The sequence below is a fragment of the Onychostruthus taczanowskii genome, unplaced genomic scaffold (genome assembly GCF_017590055.1).
Source record: "Onychostruthus taczanowskii isolate IOZ18803 unplaced genomic scaffold, ASM1759005v1 scaffold48, whole genome shotgun sequence".
Taxonomy (NCBI): domain Eukaryota; kingdom Metazoa; phylum Chordata; class Aves; order Passeriformes; family Passeridae; genus Onychostruthus; species Onychostruthus taczanowskii.
In genome coordinates this window covers 5,286,427-5,310,777 of record NW_024502347.1, presented here as the reverse complement: position 1 = coordinate 5,310,777, position 24,351 = coordinate 5,286,427, and the positions used below count along the sequence as shown (strand labels likewise).

General features: G+C 34.0%; 1 protein-coding gene across 1 annotated transcript in view; it reads right to left on the bottom strand.

Moving 5' to 3' along the window:
* The window catches only part of ASCC3 (activating signal cointegrator 1 complex subunit 3), a 252,629-nt gene that overhangs the window by 59,486 nt on the left and 168,792 nt on the right, over window positions 1–24,351 (bottom strand). Inside the window, exons 22-30 of the mRNA XM_041414871.1 lie at window positions 20,841–20,995; window positions 17,086–17,184; window positions 16,470–16,638; window positions 14,407–14,627; window positions 12,946–13,031; window positions 11,331–11,497; window positions 11,047–11,192; window positions 10,837–10,957; window positions 8,686–8,828 (exon numbers count right to left, since the gene is read on the bottom strand). Of these exons, the coding sequence (XP_041270805.1) occupies window positions 8,686–8,828; window positions 10,837–10,957; window positions 11,047–11,192; window positions 11,331–11,497; window positions 12,946–13,031; window positions 14,407–14,627; window positions 16,470–16,638; window positions 17,086–17,184; window positions 20,841–20,995 (1,307 nt within the window). The remainder of the gene's footprint in view (window positions 1–8,685; window positions 8,829–10,836; window positions 10,958–11,046; window positions 11,193–11,330; window positions 11,498–12,945; window positions 13,032–14,406; window positions 14,628–16,469; window positions 16,639–17,085; window positions 17,185–20,840; window positions 20,996–24,351) is intronic.

Here is a 24,351-nt window from a genome sequence, read left to right as displayed (position 1 = left end):
TGATATTTTCATTTCTATGTAGGACTCTGAGGTGTTTCACTTCTGATGTTCAAGACTATAACCTCTCTAAATATTTCCTGTGTTTTATAAATCGCAGACCTTAATGTGAATAAAATGATTCACATCTCTAAACTCAAGTAACATGTTGCTACTACATGCCTTTAGGAACCCTTAAAAGGTACAAGAAAATCTAGAGAATATAACAGCTCATATAAAAGATTTTAAAACAAACAAACAAGATTTTGTAAATCAATCAATTTTGTCAGGAAGAGTAAATTGCAAAGCATTAAAAAAGTCTATTGACTAATGGAACCACAACTGATGGCAGTAACAGGGAAACTAATTAAAACAAGAAATTGTTCAACTTTTGACAGATCAATCAATTTCATCTGTCAATAGAGTCTCCTAAACTTTATTTCCCCTCACAATGCAGTTGCCTGGATGCTCCTGAGAGCTTCCTGTACTATAAGACATGGAAGGTTTGTTGTATAAACTGATCTAGCACATATAAAAGAAAGGGGTGCTTACAAGAGTGAAAGGGTCCATGAAACACTCAAAACAAAGGGAGCAGAAACAAAAAATCCCAATGAATTGAGAAGTGAAGAGGGGATAAGTCCATTTGGGAAAGGGAAGCAAGAAGAGGGGTAGATAAGTTGAAGAGAGTAAAGAGATGAATGAAAGGAGGATATGTTAAAGGATAAAGTTTATCTATCTAGATAAAATCCCCAAACCTTTGATTTCTCTAGTCAACATGTAGACATGTGACTTCAGTGTAGACAACATGAATTACAACTCATCTTAGAGAGTTTTTCTTCTAAGACTAAAAAATATCTGGATAAAATGGGAACACATACACTATTTTCTCTACCATTATGACCATCAACATAAATACTAAAAATATTATCAAACCTATGAATGATTTTTTTTTTTTTACTGCAGGTTTATTAATTGGTACTAGTACTGCATAGGCTCCTTAAGCCTATGTACACACTTTAAGAAATAATAACTATATGTATATATTAAACAAGAAATTAGGATGAAAACACCAGGAAACAAAATTGGTAAATATGTGAAAAAGAAAAAAATGCATTTAGATTTTAGTCAATTTCTGCATTCAAGAATTGACAAAAGATTGCTGAATTAGTTTTTCTTCTCCCCAGCAAGAATCAGCACCCTATGATAGTTATGTCTTTAACATAAGGGAATGAGCAAATTCCAAAGACATTAATTTCAGTATTCACATCAAAAGAACGTGATATCGGGAAAATAATGAATCTAAACCCCCTTTTCCTCTACAACAATACAGGGATCAAATTAGCTGATTGGGATTAGTCTATAGTGATTAGACTGCTCCTTCAGCACATGGGGTTTTACATCGGGAACCATTTCCAGTACACAACCTGAGCTAAACCTTTCTGCCATAGAGTTGCCAGCACAAAACATCCTAAATTCACACTGCTGGGAATTTATTCAAAGATGTTCTTCTTGCTTTTACAATCAGCAGTGGTTATTTTTTTTCCCCTCTGACTTGTATTACAGCGGCGGCCTGTGGTGCTGTTAGTCATACCTGCAAAGCAGTGTAATTTACCACAGGAAAACTAAAGAACCCTTAGCAGGAGCACTGGCACATGTACTGCTATCCTGTCATTTTAGCAGCAGGGAATCCTAGTCATTTTTAGCTGACCCCTTACTTTCACATAAATCACTGTAATAAACATAACTGTTTTACCCATAGGCACAATCCAAGGCTTAAAATTCTCATGACAATTTATTTAAAAATGTAACTCCCTTATGTCAGTGTAGTGTAAGAATATTATAACTTTCTATTAAGAAATAATGGCACAATTAATAGGTTCATTAACCAGAAACAGACACAGCACTGTGACTATAAAACAAATCTAACATTTCTGAATTGTTATGACTCAATTACTATTTATCTTTCTGAAAACAACTGTCATGTAGTTTTACAGAAGGATAAATGAAATCTATGTTATCTTAAGAACAGAAAAAAATATATTAAAATAATATAAGGAAATACACATTGTACTGGCATTAAAAAAATGCCTGTACAACACCAATGCAGGGAACTTAATGCCAGGAAGGGATTTTTCCCTGGACTCCTACACAAGCAGGATCAGACGCATGCTGAAAGGTTTGGCTATCTTTCATAGCTTTTTTTTTTTTTTTTTTATGAACAAAGGAAAATATCTCCTGAAAACCAATTTGGGAACCTGGTAGCACTGTGAAATATTTATTCTAAAAAATAAACTTTACTTCTACATTTTCTATTCTAATTTCTAAACAAACCAGATTTTTGTCAAAATACTAAGTAGTCATTTTCTTTGTTCCTGCACATATGTAAACTGTTGAACCATTTACTTTAAGCTAATAGAACTTTTTTTTTATATTTTAAATTTATTATACTTAAAAAGCTTTTGTAGAAAGATAGGATTCCATTTAAGCAGATACATTACCCTGTGCCTGAAATACATTCCAGTCAGAGTATAATTCAGCAAGTTGATGACAATGCTGGCTCCAAAAGAAAGGAGGAGACCAGATTGGACAAGAATGAGCTAACAGATTGTGCAGCCCAATTCTGTCCCTTTGAGTGTGATATATTGTTTCAAGATGCTAAAACCCCATACTTTCTCAAAGCATATCTGTTGTGCTGGTTTTCCCATTTTCACAGAATCCTCATTATTAGTACTCTCTACTCTTTTCAAAGCACGTCAGACTCAGACCATATGCCACTGAATAATGCTTATCAATTGTCTAAAATGCCCAACAGAAGAAAGATCTGCCAAACAAAAGAATCGTGAAAGTTATGAAGTCTTTTACAAAAATAATTACATATTTCACATCTGCTGCAGATGTTAAGTGAAATAAAAACATCTCCTTGTTATAACTAAATGTTAATTTTTATGACACACTTTTGTGCCATAAAACCAACATCTTGTAGAAGGAAGTTGAACTTCTATAATGACTGAAACACTTAGAAATCATTCTTGGGTACCCTCCTGATCTTTAAAGGCAGGAAAAAAAAATCATCTTACAAAATTATTTTTGATGAAGAATTGGCTTATACTTCATTGCTATCCCACACAGAACAAGCTGCCTAAAAAAACTCAAATAATATTATTCAGGGAACATCTTAAAATGTGTTTTAAACAGTTGAGATATATTATTAAATCATATTTAATAATATATAATAATACATTAAATAATAATAATACAATAAAACATTTAACACTAAAAGACACATTTAAAAGACAGCAATATGCCTGTTCATGACACAGACGAGATTCTTCTATTCCTGTTTTATAGCACAACATTACCTCAAAACATGGAGATAATAGGTTGTTTGATTTAAAGGTTAGAGAAGTAAAAACCATCTTTTGTCTTTCCAACATTTTTTAGCATTTGTTTTGTTGGTTTTGGGTTTTTTCTTTGTTTTTTTTTTTTATTAACAATGCAAACTGACTATTGGTAGAATTTAATTCCCTTTCACACATACAGCCATGTGCATTTCCACAGTGTACCAACACACATGTCCTAATCCATAAATGATGCACACATGTTTATACACTCACATGTCTAAAATGGCAAAATCAGGATGGGTCTGATTCATTCTTTTGGAGTCAATGAATGTCCTTCATTCAAGGGCCCTTGAATTCTGTGGAAGAAAACTATTGCCTGATACGGATGCTATTGAATATTCTGCAGGTATCTTTGTGCTAAAAGATATTAGTTATTTCTAGAGGTTTCATAATGAACAGTCTTAACAAGATGCAGATGGCCAAATGATGCACAAAGCAGAATGCAAAAACCATTGTGGTAAAACTATGTACACTGGTACATTTCTTCTCCCTCCTTGCACTGTAAATATTAAAGAAAAATAAATCCAAGTATCTGGACAGGGAATAAATTTTTAAAGAAACTCCACCAAACAAATAAGAAAACACCCTGCTTGTCTGCTGGTGAGAACTGCATTCTAACTTCAAACAATAAACCATAAATACTACTTTTGTACTTTTGTTTTAGGTTAAAAACAAAAGGCTGTAAAAACATTAGAGAAAAATAAATAAACTGAAAACTTGATTCTAATAAATTATGTTGTAAAAAGATTGCAACATTTTCTGCCACCACAGATGTAGATGCAATTTCTGACAGAGAAGGACTTGTTCCTCTTTAGTCAGCTCCTAATGAAGAACAGTATAACTGATCTTACCCAAGCTGACCATCAGAAACTGGTGGCACTGTCTGTCTCCAAAACGATAATCTGAGCTATTGTCCCTTTTAACAAGATAAGTAATGGCTCACAAGCTTGAACATGACAGTCCTGGCTGACAAGCCCAAATTAGAATTTTAGCTAGTAAGTGTATAATTAAAAATCCTCTAATGATTATACAAAAAACCCAGGGTAAGCATAACATTTTCTTTTTCCATGGGCATGTTGGCATCAAAGAACAAGAAAAAGAAATGAAGAACCACTCTATTTACAATGCAGTCTCCTCTTTGAGATGCACTGCCCATTCACATTTCTGTCATGATGCACCTGTGCCTCAAAAGCATGACCAGCACAATCTTTACAGAGTGATGTCTAATGAAGAATCCTTGCTATTATTGCAGATGGCAAGGAAAACAGCTTCTGCTTCTTCAGTCTTTGCTGAAAAATAAACTCAGTCTCAGGGCACATTGTAAGACAGAAATTTTGGAAAGCATATGGACAATGCAACTAACAGAAAAATTAAAAAACATCTCTAAGCCTTAAAAGGAACTATTTTTTTTAACTAGAGACTGCCCACTCGTACTCTGGATGAACTATAGCAGTGTTGCTTAAATCCTGAAGAATGTCTGCGTGTGCAGTTGGAAAATGTAAGGGTGAGCTTTAAAGCATCAGCTACAAATCCTGGTAAGTAGGGTATTTCAAACATCATTGGAGAATTCCTTGGTCAGAATAAAGTACATGTAATGCATCAGGTCTTTGAGGTGCCATTTCTTCACAAAAAAAAAAAAAACAAAAACAAAAACCATGCACTGAGCCTGAAACATAGTTGATAGAATCTATGGAACAAATTTAACTATTTTAGTGCAGCAACAGGTCCAGCAGAACTGCAAAACTGAGCAGCACAAGAAACAGCAATTTTCATTAATACCAGCCAGTTTTATGAAGATTGACTGCTGTCTCAACTTTTTGAATACCTTTCAACTTTCTGAATAATTGGGTGTGAGCCAAAACCTACATATCAGACATGAAATTCAAGGAAAATGTCCAGGAAGAACTATTCCCAAAACCTAATGGAGCTGCCTAAAACAAATATATTTTTCAGTAGATGCCTGTATAACAAAATTCCTTCTTGACTGTAATACAGTTGCACCTGTTAGATAATGACTGCTTTGAGGGAAGGAACATCTTGCATGCCTCCTCCATGATCCAGGCATGCTGTTATCTACTCTGGTGGCAACAGTTGGAGGGCTGTTTCTCTATGTCAATTCTATATACAAATGTTTTCCAGAAAGTTCATGCAAGTTCATGTCATTTGAAATATAACTGATTGATATACTGACTGATTTTGATTTTTTGAGCTGGGTGGCAAAAAATTGGAAGTGGATTTGCCTGTTATTTGAGAGTACTGTGAAAAGCAGCCTGGAAGTTTGTGAACAGAACCATTCATCACAAGCTTCAAACAAGAGCCTGGTTTACCACCACAGGGAGAAGCTCTACAGAGATGAGTGAAGCTAACACGATGGCATAGCTGATAAACAAAGATCTAGTATTGGTAACAACACATTAACAGAGTCAGTACTGGTCTCTGCTGTATTCCAGTCTCTTCCCAACAAGGCCTGAATCTCTCAGATACCATCACAAGAAGAACAAATCAAAAACACTTTTAAAGAGTATAAGAATCTGTCTCTACCTCAACATCAGTCCTTCAGAAGCTATTATGGATGGCATTGTTTACAACATTTCAAAAAGCATTAAGAACTCTACTGGGAAGCTAACATAAACAGCAAACTTTTAGCCATCATGTAGAAAACCCAATTACACCACTAAACAAAACTTACTAACGAGTTCTCAAAGGAGGACTCGTTTGCCAGCCAAAATTAATATGACACAAATAAGGCCAACTGAAGAAAAACGTCCATGGTCTGCTGTACAGCTTGCTAACTTTGTATACAACCATGAAAAATCTCTTATGTCTCAAAATACTTCACAGTTAAGAATTACAACTATTTTGAAAATAAAGTAATTTATCTGTAAGTCCCCCTAAAGGAATAGTGGTTGGCAAAAAAAAACCCCAAATGTGAAAAACTGACAGGAAAAAAAAAGTTGTTTAAAAGCCAACAAAATTTAATTCATCTGACTGGTCCATTATAATCCCATATGGATTTGAGAAACACTTGAAATTCTGGAAAAGGGTTTAAGACGTGGAATGCCTGCTAAAAAGTATTTACTAGTTCTACTTTTCAAACTTAAAAGTTTTATAGTGGTCTGGAGAGAATTTTGTCTATTTCACATCTAATTCTGACTTTAATATTACTTGAGATTAATTTTTTTTAATTAACCCCCCTTAAATTATGATAAATTTTTATTATTATTAGATTATTATCAAAGAATTGGGTAGGATATATCCTATGTATGTAGCACTACTAGAGCTTTGTCCTTTGCTTCAATGTCAAATGAAACTCAGCCTAATCATGCTCATTTAAAACACAAAACTACAAACTAGTCCCATAATTGCCCAAAGAAATGTCCACTTGAAATTGTGGGTACTTCAAACAGAATTGTGTTCTGCATAATAGTGGTAAGATATAACAACTTAGAACTTAATCCTCAGTCTTTTACATTTACGTAATCAGAACTGAGTAACTTGGTAGGTATCTCATGCTCCAAACATTCAGCTTATTAATTCAAATACAAATCATATGCAAATGTTATTAAACTAATAAATGCAAAGTCTGCTTGTCCTTGTTGGCTCCTATTTCAAAACCTTCAGAGGCTTATTCTGAAACATGAAATTCAAAGACTCCTAATAGAAAACCCTTTTCCAGCAAGTGAAGAAGCTTCAGTTATACTTCTTTTTTAGAATAGCAGTGGCTCCCAGGACTGCTATGGGGAAACTATTCATATTAATGCAAGTCATTCAGGGCAAGCTGCCCAGTGCATATTCTAATTGTAGGTGAGATTACTGCAGTGAACCAGCACAAGGTACTAGAGTACTCTACTAAGTAATAATAACAACTTGGATATGAAATGTTTCTATTAGGTTCAAGAAAACATTAAATAGAGGTTATACAGCCAGAAAAGCACCATCAAGTTGAGATATGCTTTAGTAATAGTGGTTTATCAGCCAAGACAGCCATTTTCTATCTTAAAATCCATCCAAAACAGAAAGAATAAAGACGTTATGCTTTATTTCTGGGAAATCCCATTTTATTTTTTGGGAAATAGCAAACAAACACAAGTAGTATAATCTAGAAACATATATCATTTAGTATATGATATTTATAATTGCATAATATTATATTAAAATTATCTATTTATACGATATATTTATAGTCATATTAATATGATATAGAAATAGTCATACAGTATTCACACTGGATTTTATAATTACGATTCCTGCATTTTGCTGTGGTTTGACCCTAAATTGTCACAGAAATTCCTAATAGAAGATTTGCAATAACTAGAAAAAGCTAGTCTCCAAAATCTAGAAAATCTGAGTATTGATCAGAAAACCTGTTTTGCAGCAATGATATACTATAATCAGGACCATTAGTGTAGAGTAAAATAAATAATACTGCATTCAGAGCAGGTGCTCAACTGAGTGAAAGAAATATAATCTGGAATACAGTTTGAAGAATACAGATAAAAGAGAATATTGAAAGGTTGCTTATTTAGCCATCATTCACGTTTTGCAGTAAACAAAAGAAGATTTAAAAAAAAGAAAATGTAATTAAAGATTATATTTCTTGAAAAAGAATAAAAACCAAGCCTTTCTGCTAGCATTGTTTAACATCTAAGTGTTTGACTTTGCAATCTTTATATTAAAAAAAATTGGCAGAAGCTTTTTTTACTTTTTTTATATCATTGATTTATTTCATTGATATACAAGACTCGGCCATTTCTAAATGATTGGTTCTGCAGTATATTTATCTATCTTGGAATATAGATGGATGCATGTATGTACATAGGTACATATATTCACACAGATATATATGCAAATACATATACATAATGCATGTTATGAGAAGGATGACTTTTCTCTTAAAACACTGAAAGAGATTTGGTTTAGATTTCAGCTTAACATCTATAAGTCACAGATGTCCAGCTGTAAACTTTAGAGAGCACTAGCTCTCTTTCTTTTAGTCTTTGTCTTATCTTGGTATCAAAGACTTGCACCATGTGATATATGCTGTCTGGGACCATGGAACTAGCATTAATAAGATAAGCAGGAAAAAACAAAGATAAAAGAGTTTGTGTTCTGAAGTTCAGCTCTTGCACAGACGCTTCTATAGCCTTAATGCTGTCACTATTTTTAATACATAGGGAAATTTAGCATATGCACAACTTTTTCAAGATCTACCCTCAAATGACTCTTTTGTTTCAGATGATTTTTTTTTTCAAACAAACATCAATAAGATAGAAGCAAAGCACAAATGAGGAAGGTAAAATGATTCTACCTCTCTTTCATCCATCTTCAGCCACTGTTTGGGATCATCCTCTGTGGCTAGGAAAGCTATGAGATCTAAGGCAGTAAGCCTTGTCTGACGTCTGGATGACACAAAAATAAGAACAGGCTTGGCTGGAGAGTGACTCCGAATTGCTGTTGAGCAAAAGAGAATTTGAGAATTAGACCCCTTAATGACAAAAATGAGAGTTATTCTTTGCAATCCCATGACAGCTGACAGACTTCCCTGCAGAGGACACTGAGGTACATCTACTGAGCCTTTATTCTGCTGGATGGATTCAACTGAGGTGAGAATACACCACCTCTGAACCAAAGGCCATAAAACTACACTTGAGTCTCAATTTCCCTTCAGCTACTTCAGTGAACACTGTGAGCTAATGAAGAGAACTAGTTATGAAAAGAGCCCCAACAAAACAGAAAAAAATCTAGGCAAGCTTCCTAGACTTCAAGCTTGTGAATTTCTCTATCTCAGCCTAATAAGTATGTTAATGTTTTTTCTACACTGTTGGAGTACATTGTCTCAGACTCAGTGCCGTGAAGGTCTAAAATTTGCTTTCTGCCTGACGCAGAGCTCAAACTGCATAAACTCATGTCAGCCTACAGAGGATCACTTCAACCTACCAATACCAGAAAAGGTAAAAATAGCACAAAGTGACTTTTCAATAGCTGCTGTGAAAGTGGGCATTACAGTACAGGAGAACTTGGTTTCTGTGCAAACTAACTAGTCCAATATATTTAAACCAATTACGATATATTTAAACCAATTAGAGTTTACAGCTTTTTTAAATAGCATTTTCTTGCTCAGCCCATCTTTGAAAAGTTTCAGGTTGCAGGGAAATTTTTATGGTCTCAGGAATAAGTATTGCCATGAAAATGCTAAAATAACCTTGACTGTATCATGTCAAACAAGGAGAGAACAGAGCACACAATAAATTATATTTATACATATTTTCTAACATCAACAAGCACTAGAAGTATAAACAGGTGTACCTAGAATTTCAAATACTCTCTCTAAACCACTTATAAATCCGTTTGTGTGTTTTCTCATGTAATTCTCATTCAAGCAATTAAATTTATGTATTGTTAATTTCTGAAAACTATTTCGTACTGCCCACCAGCACATATTATTCCTCAGTTCATGAACACTACTCAGCATGTGCTCCTGCATACACACACACAATGCAGTTGTGAAATTACTGAAATAGGATAATTCATGTGTATTTATATCTTACAACTATATATGCCAATATATCTAAATATTTTAAAAGACCAACATCTAATGGATTTTTGTTGCTCCAGGAACAGGTGTAGCAGAACAGTCCAAGACAGATTTATTGTTCATTAGTGTTTTTGTACAATGCTCTTGTGGAGGTGTAAATAATCCGAGCTGTCAAGATTGGTCTCTAGTCCACAATCAATACTTTGCTTCTGTCATAAGGCTAATTAAAGCAGGTAAAAAGTCCCCTCACAAATGTCACCTCACAGTCAACAGCAGCTCACACCACAAAATTTATTTTGGAGTTATTTTTAATTGATATAATAAATATTCCTTATGTAACCAAAACAAAACATGTTCAAATAAAATACAAGAGAGCTTTTCTTAAATCTATACTGCTTGCCAGCTTGGTTAAGAATAAAAAATTGGAAACAGAAGCATATCTGGATGCACTACAAATTTTGAATTTTATGGTTATTGCTTTGAAACTAGAATTATAGGAGGTTAGCCTGACTTGCAACTTCTGTTCACAATTTTTTAAATGCTAACATGCAGTGGTCCATATGAAAATACCTCAGCAGATTAATAATATGAATGATTTTATTGCTTTCTAAATTTCCAATATTTTTACACGAATATTTCTTTCTGGTGTCAAACACTAAGAGAAAACACATTTTATTTCCCCTTCACTAACACTAATTTTATTCTTCTGCTCTAAATACACTACATTCCTCTGTTACTTGTTGCATTTGCAGCACACTTTATGTTTCAGACAAATAGCTTCGGGCCATTAGCAGAGCAGATTCTCCCAATACATGCCAAGAGTACATACACTAACACATGTTGCAAATGTGCTGCAAATGAACTGTGTAAAGTCCCTTTTTCTTTTAGAGAAAGAAGGAAAAGGTCTAGGAGCTGGCTGCTTACCCTGAAAAGCAGGTTTGTTCATGCTGGCCATGCGAGGACAGTAATGCTGGCCAGGGAAGCCCTGGATGTGCACCTCCAGAGGCACCGGGCGCACTGACGGCCGGAAGTTGAACAGACCCATCTACAAGAGAAGATTTTTTTTCAAGTTTAACCTTGAATTATCTTACCAATTGCTATTTTGCTTTCCTGCATGAAAACTTTTTTTCATACCTGATTAATATTTAGCCAGTCAGCAAGGTCTCTGGCATTTGCTAAAGCAGTGGATAAACCAACCACTCTTACTGGTTTCTCAGTGTGAGATGAGATAAAGTTTGTTCGAGACACAATGACTTCCAATACTGGGCCTCTCTCATCCCCTAGTAAATGAAAAGAAAATGGAAAAACAGAGAAAAAGGCAAGGTTCAGATGTCAAGAAGTATATTCACATCATAAGTACCAGCACAGTTCTTCAAATTTAGCAGTGATTCTGATCAAAAGCAGTGAAACATGCTCACCTAGAAGATGGATCTCATCTATGATGAGAATGGCAACTTTTTGAACATAGCTTCTGTTCTGCCAGCTTCTGCTGACACCATCCCACTTCTCTGGGGTAGTAACAATTAGGTCAGCTTGGGCAATAGCTCTCATATCAGGGGTCACATCTCCTGTCAATTCTACAACCCTGTAATCAAGAAGGACAGTGGCTTGGCTTTACAAAGCTTTACAACATCTTAAATGTTAAAATATCTACACCTTAACTGAAATTCTTAAAAGAGGAAAGAAACAAAATTAAGCAAAGTAATTTTCCTTCTTGACAAGTACATTTAATAGGATTTTCAAAATTGTTTTAAGTAAATAAACCTGCCTCTTTGTTTTCCTAGTAAATACTGTATAAATATCAAATACCATTCCTTTGCAAAACCATATAGAAAGAAGAGGAAGAATATGAGTCCCAACCAACAGTTAGTTCTTCAAAATGAAGATAACATAGTACTGGTATGATGTAATGTGAGCCATAACATCCTGTCACAGACAGGATGAAAGCTTTCATGGAGGCTACCAAGTTGCTGCCTGCTGTTCTGCATAGATCTCTGGTTTGAATAATGAGGCTAAACTGCAGTGTGTATTGCATTTGTTGGTGCAGGTCCATTAAGACTGGTGCAGAGATTAGCCTCAGATTACTTTTTGAAGAAGATTAGCAGATTTTTTCCAATTGTTTGCAGCATTTGTGATGACCCATGATTTTAGACGGATCCATTATAATGGGTTTTAGACATTTCAATGACACATTCTAAATCCAGCTGAACATAAAACAAAAATTCCTAAAATTAATGTGTATCTTCTGTTAAAGATTATAGTCACAAGTAATAGTAAATTTAAAAAATAAATAGTACCATAAAATATTTTATCTCATTTTTGTCATAACAACAGGAATATTACTGATAATTTCATGGACACAGAGCAGCATCTCTTTCTCTTGTGGTGTGCTTTGAGCTTAACTTAGGAAAAAGACTATATTTGCAGAAGGTGAAGGCCCTAAATAATGCATCTTGTGCATAAAAATTTTAATTCAGGACACTATAATTTTGGAAAGCATCAACATGACCAATATACCTTATAGATCATAAAGTAATGGCTGAACTCCAACACCTGGAAAGATCAGCAAGAAATTAATGTTACCAAGGAATAAAATTATATTAATTTATATGTGAAGGACATAGTGTGACTACTGTTATACAGTTCATGCAAGTCCTGTATATTCCTTACAGCTGAGGTTTCTAAGGAGAGCTTAGTTTGACTTACATTTTCAATTTCCAAGGATACTGTAGAGTGAGATCTGAGCTTTGTATTTTTTATACTGACGAGGGAGGAGAACTAAAATAGCTGGGTATCAAAGTATATCCCTTTCTCAGTTCTGATTTTGATCTATCACTTTTGATCTATCATTTTTGATCTCAGTTTTTATCTATCAGTGACTATTGACAGAACTTTTCAAGTACTAGAAATTTGAAGGACAGTATAAAACCAAAACCCTTTTTGAAATACTCATAAGTATTTTGAGATTTTACTCATACTAGATGAGCTGCTCTTTTGCTTCTCATTTCTCTGACTGGATAAGGAGAAACATACTTTTTACCAAGCTTTTCTTCAATCCTGACTTTCCAGTCCTCAATCCTCTCACGGACGAGTGCTTTTAAGGGTGCAATATACACTGCCTGCAAAAGAAAAGGCACAAAAGTTGAAGTAAAACAAGACACCTTTATCTGTGAGATTTGAACATACTTAAAATCTATGAAATAAATAAGGTCTGAGTTCCTGAAATGACCTACAGCAGAATTATATTTAAAATAGACATAATGTCTGAAAATAATGGTTTTTTTTTCCTTGAGCAATTAAGAATATTCAGATAAAGAATAATTTCTTAGAACCGAAGTATTTATCACACCTTTTAAAAACCAAAACCCACTTATGTAAATAATGGGTTTTGTTGCCATGACTATAAAATCTGCATGTTAATATTCTGGAACAGAAATAATCTGAATTTCTGGCAAGAAATCTTACCTGATTTCTAGTTCTGTCATTAAATTAATAAAAATTATGTCAATAAATTAATAAAAAATACCAATTAAGTAAAAAAGCTGATTATCTTAAGCAAAATGTCACAATATTTTTCTCAAAGAAGCCTGCGGTGCAGAGGGGAATATGCTTACATGTACAAAACATATTTACTTATAGATTTATGGTTAAAAATTCTAAAGCTCTTGAACAATGAAGAAACTGCTACACAAAGAGTTCTTATACATTCTTTGAAATATATAGCCAGGCTTCCAGCTTTATTAAAACCTAAAAGATGCATTCCTTTGAGAACTGGCTATTTTTTATGTCTCACAAATAAATTGAAAGTGTATGAGTGACTTGTTTGCCTCACTTGGACTAAGAAATGACATGAACTTATTTAAATTCAAAGATGATTAAGGAATTTATGTATAGAGTTTCTGTTAATAGAAACGTTATATTTTTTTTAAAATCTCCCAGTCAGATGCAAAGATTTTTGGAAGACTTTAAAGCTAAAATGTGGTTAACTAAGACAATATGGCTAAGTTGAGAAGCAGATATATATTTACTTTGAAAACAAAACTCCAAAAGGTGAGTTGTTCAGCTTTTTAGGGAATTTAAAACACAGGGGGGAGCTGGAACAGAAAATTGACTTGTAGTAATTAATTGCAACTTATTTGTTTAAATAATAGAGAGACTAGGCTAGTTGTATTCACATGGAAGGGAACTAATACCTATAAAACACTGCCACTGCTAGTAGAAGGAGATTAAAGCAGGTAATGCTGTTAAGTAAGGAAGAAAAGGAAATCCAGCATGCCTGCATGTCATTTTTGTAGATTTAACTCTAGCTGTCAACTGATTAAAATAAATAGTTAAAATAAAAGCATAATGTACATAATGTACTACCATTTTTTATCCACACACACATAAATTGGAGAAAGTAAAATTCAGTTCCCCACAAGCTTCTTCTAGACTCTTTTATTACTGAAAAAAATGTTCATAACAAAATTATTCTAGTAAACCTATTTTACAAACCTTTGATGTGGGATACTTGTTAAAAACTCTAAAGATGGCTAATTCAGCTGCAACCGTTTTTCCAGAACCTGTAGGAGCTCCAAGAAGAACATTGCAGTCTGTGTGATAGAGGGTATGGAATATCTGTGTCTGAATAGGGTTGAAGTGTGTGAATTTGTACAGGACTTCATATTCAGGATGCCCCAAGGCTGTGATAGGCAAAGGCTGAAGATCCAGGAGCTCTAAAACCACAAAACAATAGTAAGTGGATGACAAGAGATGCCATAACATGACATAGCTCGTTACGAAGATAAATATATTAACCAGTAATTTAGTGAAAAAGAGTTTACATTGAAAAATGTTTTACTTAGTATGTCATATGACAGAGAGTACACATTTGGGTAATTGCTCACTTTGATGAAGAAAAATAAAAAGTTGTTTTATAGCTCTGAAATATTTCTGCTAGTAATTTCTAAAGTACTCTGATAACTGTGAACCAGCTATTTGCAAATTAATCTTTTTCTTATACCTGTTTTCTTTTTGTCCACTTGTAGTAAGTTCTAAACTCACTGCCTTAGATCATATGTATGTCCAGCTTCTTATGGTAACAGAATGTGGAGTATTTCAAGTTCAAGGGAAAAAATCTTTTTAAGAAGGAAGGATTCTCTGGAGTTTCCAAGTTGATGGAGTAATACAAATCAGATGAGAACAGCTAAATTCTGCATCTTATTCTTTACATGTATAATTAAAGACATAATCTTAATAAATAAACAAACAGCTTTTCAATATATGATTCTCAATATATCTTGAGGGCATCTGCTATCCAAAGAATTAGAGATTGTGGAATTTGGAAGATGATATATATAACCAGATTGGATTTGGAATCCTACCAAATTAAGGAGACTGCAGTGATTCTGCTATGCAGATGCTTGCTTTGAAGTTTGGGTTTGGTTTTTTTTTTGTGGCTGGAGGTCTCCTTGTCTTTTCAGGGTGCTTCACATTAAGGTATGATATGGGAGTCATAAAATCTACTGAGGCAATGATGCCTAATATTCTTCACATGCTTTTCACTGATACCTTATGGCTGTTTTATCATTCCCACTGAAACAGTGATTTCTTGGGCTCTGTTGAGGAGAAAGAAGGGTTTTTTTTGCCTAGCAGAGCCTCTACGTACTTCGTTGTTGAGTGGGAACCAGATGGGAATTGAAATCAATTACCATAAATCCTGGAGTCTCCATAACTGGTGATGTGTAAATATCTTTCTGTTTCTTCTGAATAGTAGTCAGTGATCAGTCAATTAGATAAAAAGGTTACACATGCTTTTCCAGACAGCGTAGGTACAGTATAACAATAGCTAAACACTTCACAAACACATGTGACTTTATGCATGCCAAAGGACAACAATGTATGAGAACCGTGCATTTCTGAAGGCACTCAGCAGACTGTTAGATGAGCCAAATGTAATTACAGAGGAAAGGTTTTACAATGACATCAGGCTCAATGAATGTATAAAGCAATTTATGCATCCAGAAAAAAAGAAGCAAAACACAAACATATGCTTCTGTGCCAAGTGTTAAAAAAGGAGGGGGAGGGGCGGGACACAACTTGATGAGACGAAATGTCATGTTCAGTGCTGCAACAGTACTTACTATGATAAACATTTCTCAGCAAAAATAGGAAAATGTTTCATATTTTCAAAATTTTCATTGTTTGTTCTTTGCTGAATGCCATTTATTAGTCAGTCTAAGATATTTTTAGCCAGTCCAGAAGAAAGGTAATGCTTGCAAGCACTAAGGTAAGACATATCGTAACACAGAGATTTGCTTAGTTTTATATGACAGGTTCAGTTTCCTTATGGTTTACAAAGAATCTGGAGTAACTAAAATGCTGGTGTTATACTGAGATGAAAACAAAATTCCTGTATTTTGTTCAGGAATGGAAAAGCTTAGAAAGCTGGAGAATAAACATCACAAAGTGAAATTCCATACATTTTTCTCCAATGAAGCAGAAGTAAGAGTCTAATTGCACTACCGTAAGAAACCCAATATGAGCAATAAAAGCAAAATGATCAAATTTGAAGTTACCTGTGTGGGGTGGATGTCTCTCTGGAAGAATCAAATGCTGAAAATTTATGATACATACAGCCTCTGCACCTAACCATCTATCAGACACAGCTCGAATGTAATATTGAGAAGGAAGAGGTTCAAAAATTGGGATTGTGAACACCAGCAGCTGAGGCTCTTTAGTAATGACCTAGTGCAAACATGTAGAGAATAATTACTGCACAGAAAAATCAGTGACTTGAAAAATCATAGTTTGCCTCACTTCCATAAGCATTGCTAACACAAAACAATAGAGTATGTGTGCAAATATTTACATCTTTATAAAATATTTTACTGCCTGGAATGAATTTTTTTCCATAGTCTTCCAAAGATAAGAAAAAAGCTGGCTCTTTATGTTGTTCTTTAACAGACAAAACCATTACAGTCTTTCTATATCACCTGAAAATAACTGTGTCAGCAAAGAGGGAAGATAAAAGGGACATTTGATCTTAGAAAACATTGTTGTGGAAGTCCAAGCTCATCAGGTGCATCTGAATTCAAAAGCTGTACTGCTGATTTGAAAATCTGCTTAGGCCAAATCCACATCTCAATAACTTTGTTTTTGTCTTGCAGTGAGGTTCTGAATGAAGTCCATTACCTGTTTCTTTTGAATGATGAAGTACTCTGAATGATAAATGTGATCATTAGTAGGGTCTTCTACCCAAATCCACCAGGGCTCTCCAACACTGCCATGTACCTTTATGAGTAAAAAAGATATGTTTGTTTTAGTTCTGACAAGATTCTCTGGGTTTTCCAGAAATAGTGGATGTATTTCTAAATGACATAGACTCATAAAGGAGTATAGAAGTACAAAAATCTGAGGCAACAGAAAAATAACATTTTTAATCAGATGATACTGCCTAAAGATTATGCTTCAATAAGGGTTTGCTTAAGGTACATATAATACAAATGGACATGATGCCAATGTAACTGAAGGTAGTGCCTCAGCTGTTTATAAATTCACTTAGTCCCAAGGATTCCCTCTAGGCTCCTAGGAAAGAACATGTTCTCTTTATTCCTCTCTGTACTTTTGCTTTTAGGTTCTGTACAGAAGATTGTCGTTTGCAGCTGTCTGCTCATTTTTCAGTCACAAACATTCTCTCAGGAAAAAACTGGACACCGAGTTGTGATATTGCTCTCCCCTCTCTCATCCACTCTCCTCTAGAGAGATACAGCAAGTGCATTCCGAAGGCTGTAGATGTAGCCATTGTTACAGGTGAAATGAGAAGAACATAAATAGAGCCATTACTTGATGATTTTTCTGCCACCTCACAACATGTCTTTTTAAACCTGGACTTTTTTTGCTTTGTTGCGTACCTTACGTTGCAATGCCAGTAATGCCAGAAATCATAGCTAGGTATGATGCTAAATTAATTTTTTTTTTTGTTTCTTTGTCAGAATAAATAATCTTTGCCAATGTTCAAGTATTTTATGTAAATATTTCGGAAAATAAGAAAAATGCATGGTAAAGGAGTATGGAAGACATACTAAATGAATGCAGATTTCTGGTGTTTCTGATGAGGACTGTGATAAGTTGCAAAACCAGGAGATGAAAAAAAAAATTGGAATTTTTCCTAAACTTAACAGAAAAAAAGTCAAAGTGCATAGTTGCTTCTAATGGCAATTTTAATGCTCCAGGAATCTGGTATTGATTCACATGGTACACATTATTTTCAGCATAATTCATTACTGTGTCCGTGTCAGAAAACAGTCTGTACTCGTTTGTGAAGACAAAACTATGCACAAAAAATAAAACTAAGGTGCTTTTCATTCTTGTTTTTTACCACAGCTGCACAATAGACAAATAGATGGACGGTCATTCATTTTTATTACATTTGAATTTCACTTGCGGCTTTATTGGGAACTGAAGCAGTGAAACTGAAATGACACGCAGGTGACATCTTGAAAAGTGGCAGTGAGACTATTATTTCATCTGGGTCTAGGAGCATTTAAGAGAGATAAGAAGAACTAAGGAAGGCAAATAAGTTCAAAGCTCAGAAATTTTATTATTAACTGTAATAGCAACCTAATTTTGGAAAGTCCCATGAAAAAACTGTATGCAGTAAGCAGGACAATCTGGGAAGAAGAAACAACATCTTCAGTAATGATTGTCAAGGACTGGGGAGCTCTTAAGAACCGGCACATACCTGTGTCTGTATTTTGGGCAACCATCACGCTAAAACTGCATGTCTGATATATAACTCAGTGAATGAACACTACTTGCATTATTCTGCATTTCTGCTGGACTCCTCCTGGATGCATTAAGGCTTAATTGCTCTGTCTGGGTATGTTTATAGTCCTTTGCTTCTAATAATAGAATAAAAATCTGGGATTTGGCTCACATGCTTTTACTCGACTTAAGGGCTCCCTGTACTGAAAACTAAAGATCAAGTTGATGTCCTATCTCACAAAACCATCTTTTCTCTTGTAACATCAAGCACAAAGTTTGTCATGAGATCATTACAGAATTAATTATCTGGGTAAAGGAACAATCTTAAAGCCATGAAATGTTAGCCAAGCAGGGTATTTAAAGTTTTCATAACTGGTTTTATTTGGTTACTGCAATTCTTTAGATGGGATTTTTTAGCAACTCGCTTTTGTACCAAATACAAGTATACTGGTAAGTTTCTATAGCCATCTTCTGAGAAGCTTGTTAAAATAATATGATGATAGAGAAGCAGTTTCAGTGTCTATGCTTGAATTTGGGACAGCTATTCATTTTCAGAGAGTATTAAAATTTAACAGCTTTAGTTATTTACTGTGATAGAAGCTTCATTTACTGAAGAAACAGGAAAATCAACACCACATAACAAAAATTTAAAATAGAAAAAAAAAACTTTTCCAAGTTTTTATGATTACCAATAAACAAATTCACATAAAAACATCTCCATAAGCTTAATTTATACAACAGTCATAATATTTCCAAAGCAATCATCAGAAAAACTGCATAAAGGGGTCATGGCAGAAAATAGACTTGTGACAAACTTTTGCTCTAAATTTAGAAGTTCAGAATCAAAATAATAGTATAATTTCATGTGGACCCCTTTTCAACTTGTAAAGATAGAGAACCTAGGTTTTTTAGAAAAACCTAACAATGGATTAAGAAATTACTTTGTATTAAGATAAAAGTTTAATATGAAGAACAGTAATTTTTTGTCTTTAGCAGATTACAGGTAAAATGGATGAACTGAACAATAAAAACTTGTTTCAATCCTAAAAAGTAATGCTTTATTTTCCTTCTATAGTACTGCACATAAATAAGGCAAAAAATATTCATGTTATAATTCATGTTAAGAATCCATTAAAATATTTCTTCAATAAATACAGATGGCAAGCAAAGTCAAACTTTCTATATTTTGATTGCTCAAACTCTATATTTTGATTGCTAATATCCCATTTATAAGGTAACTCGATGAAATTTCCACAAGAAATTAAACCACCTTTCATCAGGGAAAATAAATTCTAAAGTAATTTAAATATTTGTGGAATAAAACTCTCATTTAATTATGATTAAGGTAAAATTGTAATCAAAGGGATTTTAAAATTAATTTTTAATAAAAGAACAGATACTTAATATCCACATTTCAAAATAATTTATCTTAAGCATAAGTTTCATAAGTCTAAAATAAGAAAATTATGGTTGCCCATGGAGGTGTGCTTTTTCCCTGCAGAAAGTTTCTGAAGTAACAGCAACAATACAATGCCCCCATGTGGACATTTATGTTTCACTTAGATTTATCTTAAATGTATTTCCAGTGAACAGATTCTGAATCAAAGGATGTGTGTACAGCTAAATGGGAAACTGGTACAACTCCTTTCATATAAATTTGCACTATCAAATACAGATGAACAGAATTCCAAACGTATCTCAGGTTTTTTTTTTTGTTCAGACAAGCCCCAGCAGAAAAAGGCACTGATATTGTGAATATATTTGTGAAGCCAGGATGTACAGGAGAACCTGGCGTACATGAACTGCATTTCAAAGCTTTTCTGTGTTTGATATTCATTCATAGTTCAGAGAGCCATTCATATCTCTCTTTCTCTTGCTTCTCCTTTCTGGGCACATAACTCTCATCTGTGTGTGACTACTGTAAATATTCAGTATTAAGCATTTGCCTCAACGTGTTATACACAGCCCAATCTTACAAGACTTAACAGAAATGAAAAGATGATCTTTGCCTGCTTTCTTCAACAAAAGTCATAAAGATCATCCCATTCCTATTATCAAATTTGCTTTTTAGCTAAAATAAATGCTTATTTAAAAAATCCAAAAAGATATGGGCATGCAGCGATCATCTCCTTTACTGAAACTAAACTAAATCTTCTCCTCTTGCCTCCTCCCTGTGTTTTTACCTGGTCATTCCAGGTGAAGTCAGGAGCGATGCTCAGCCGAACTCGGAGCACAGTGCGGGTGATTGGCTGGATCGTTGCTTCCATTATGATGGAGGGTATTTGATGGACACACTGTTTTACCTTTAACCCAATTTTCACATGATGCAGCATATGACCTGCCAAGAAAACATTAGGTGTAACGAATTTGCATTTCCAGGAAAAAGCATACAACTCTGACTTTCAAATAGGCTTTTAGAGAGCAGTATTATTGCTTGCTTGTTTTGCTCCTGGGTACGAAAATGTCTGACTCTCTTGACCTGGCATGTCTGAATATTTTGTAATACTTAACTTGAATTAGCAATTTAGAGCCTTGAAAAATCAGTATTAACCCCCTTGTTGGCTATAACTAAGGGGTTAAAGTAACTATTAAGAATTCACACTGAAAATATTATGTCAAGTGAGTTCCCTCTCCTTCACTTACTTTTAGTCCACGCTCTTATCAAGCCATGTAATTCTTTTTCAGACCACAAATACCAACTTTTTACTTAATTGAAACTTATTTCTACAATTTCTATGTAGTGATTCAAAGCAGACAGAATGCTTTTCATAAAACTGAAAAAAAGGTACTTAATAGGTAAAAAATGTACATAAGCAAATATCTCACAGAAGCTCTGATCTCTGAGAATATACCAGTGTGTAACTGAGACAAAGGAAAAATTAAATGTTGTAATTTTTTTTTATTTTCTATTGTAATCATGGTAACTAAGGCAATAAAGTGATTCTATTTATTTAGAAAAATGTCCTACTTGTATTTTACAGCTCAATTCTCTCTTCCCTTCTCTTCCTTTTGAATATAAAACAAAGTATCTAGTAGTAATTTCTTTTTTTACTGAAGTTATTCCACCTTCTGGCTTATTTAGGAAAATACAGCTTATTTACTACATTTTCACTGACATTGTTAATGTAGTTATGTGGAGCATATTTTAGATTTTAATTGTGATGGTCATAAATACTCTGTTAAAATCTACCTTATCAATCGCTACTGATATTTTCTGGTACTGTTATGTGGCTCTGTACATACTTACTCATTTTAAAAAATATGAAATTTTTTTTAAAAAGAAGCCCTATCATTTGCATTATGTGCAAAATGAAAAGGTGATACAAACCTTTTCTTGCAATTACAAGACATTTATGAGCACAGCATCTTGAAACTGCTATTTTTAAGAATTGATATCAACTTTCTCTTTTCATTTTTTCTTATTTAACAAATTGGCAGATAGATTTGTCTCTCACAGGTGTTTATACTCTGAAGGAATGAATGGTGACCTCGCTTAAGAATCAAACCCCTAATCAAAAGTTTTAATACATATTTAATCAGTTTAATTTGCAGTTGGTAAAACAATTGCACCTCCAACAAGTGCGTTAATAAACACCAAACCCCTTATGTTGGTACACTTGGATGATACATGCAGTGTTACAGCCTACTTGCACAGGGACTAGCTTTTGCTTTTAGAGGTAAAACTTCAGAAATCATGTTAAATAAAGGCAGATTACAAATATTCAAAGATATGACTCAAAAATCCTATGTAGGCAAGTGTACTTTTCATGGCAAAAATCACTTTTGTTTTTTAAATGTCTGAGGTGAACTGTGTTTGTACAGGACAGCACTGAGGTTCTTTTACAGTTATGTGCTAGGACAAAATAAGGCTCCTCTCCCAACTTCTACAAAATATGATAAAACTCTCTCCCCCCTAAGCTCTCTCTTTTTGCTTTTTAATAGTCACATTATGAGAAACCATCAATGGTATTTAAGAAATATCAAAACGCTCTAAACAAAAACTGACTAAGAAAATAGGCATGTCTTAAAAAAAAAAAATTGCCTATTCCAAAATGTTTGTCATCTGCATTCTGAAAAAAAAAAGAAAAAAAAAAAAAAGGACTGCTTATCTCAGCTAACACAGTGATTTCCTGGCTTTCTGGAAACTCCATGGTTACATTGCAATAGCTTATAGATTGGTGTTGATCCATTCATGGTACCCTGGCATCCAGGATCTGTGCACACAACATGGCTCCACCCATCTATGCTTTCATCTCCCTCTAAGCCATGGGCTGAGTTAGCCAGCTAGCTCCTGTCTTTGTTACTCTATCTCCAAGGTCTCCATAACATTTTAAAAACAAGAAACACTAAGACTGAAACTAGCCCTGTGGGGTAAGAAAACAAGGCAGTACCTGGAAGTTGTGCCTTTCCTCAATTCAACACGGCTTAGAATTTGAAATAAAAATAGGTGGCTTCCTTCACATGCCTCAGAAAGAGAGATCAGACAGGAGGAAGTGTGCCAAGCAACTACTTCACAGAGATACACAGATCAACTTTGATATTTATAAGGCTGAAGAACATGAAATATCATTATGTATGGTCAGCAGTGACCTATTTTTACAGTCAAATCCCATGTTTCATCTACTTTCAAACTAAGTTAATATAAACCAGAACCAGACAAATTGCAGGTATATATAGATACATTTCCATCCTGTCAATACTGGTTCCAATACACTGAAGGAAGCAAAACTGGCTTTGTATTTTTACACAAAATTTCCTGCTTCTCAAGTGAGGGTATGGGGAGAAAGAACAATTAAAAAAAAACCCAAACAAAAGAAAAACAAACAAAAACCCCCCCAAACTAAAAACAGCTCCACAAAACCAAAGAACAACAACAAAATAAAAAAAACCCACTAATACAATTAATGGAAAAGAACACTAAGCACTAAAAGGCATCAAATACACAAAAAATTAACAGTGAATTTAAAAGTGCTATAACACTTCTGAATAAAAAACTATAATGCTAGCATTTCAAATAAAATGCAGCGGTATTAATACATTTAACATTACTATATTAAAATGCAGTTAAAGTAAGCATCTAAAGTAAGCATCTAGAATTTTGTCATAGTCTTTTGGTTTAACTTATTAAATGAAAATATAGCCTCTAATTCTGCAATCTTTTACATATTTATTTAGCTATTTCCAGCCTAGATTAGGCACATAACAAATTTTTCCAACTGGCAATATAGTACTCCTGCAAATGAAAGAAATATTAAGTTAGACATGACTTAGCTTCTAAGCAGTGAATATGAATGGTATTTTTATTCTAAAATTAGATTTTTCAAAGAATGGCAGCTTTTTTATCAACAGTTTGGTAATAGCAGGTGCAAATGAAGTCCAAATAAAAAAAATACACTATGGAAAAAGAAATGCATTACAAGTGATTTTTTTTTTACTTCAACCAGCTGGTGGGCAGTTTGTGCACAACAGTTTATACAGACTTACTGGAAATTGTCATTATGTCTATCAGTAGGCTTGTGGATTTTCTCATTATCGGACTGTCAAATCCTTTAAAAAATTCCATTAAGGTTTTGTTGCAGTGACACCAGTGACAATGAATTCTCTGTGTTCAATGAAAATTAATGCAGTCTTTCAGAAGGAGGCCATTTACTGATAGCATACCTGGATGTAATAATCTGGTTTTATTCTTTTTCA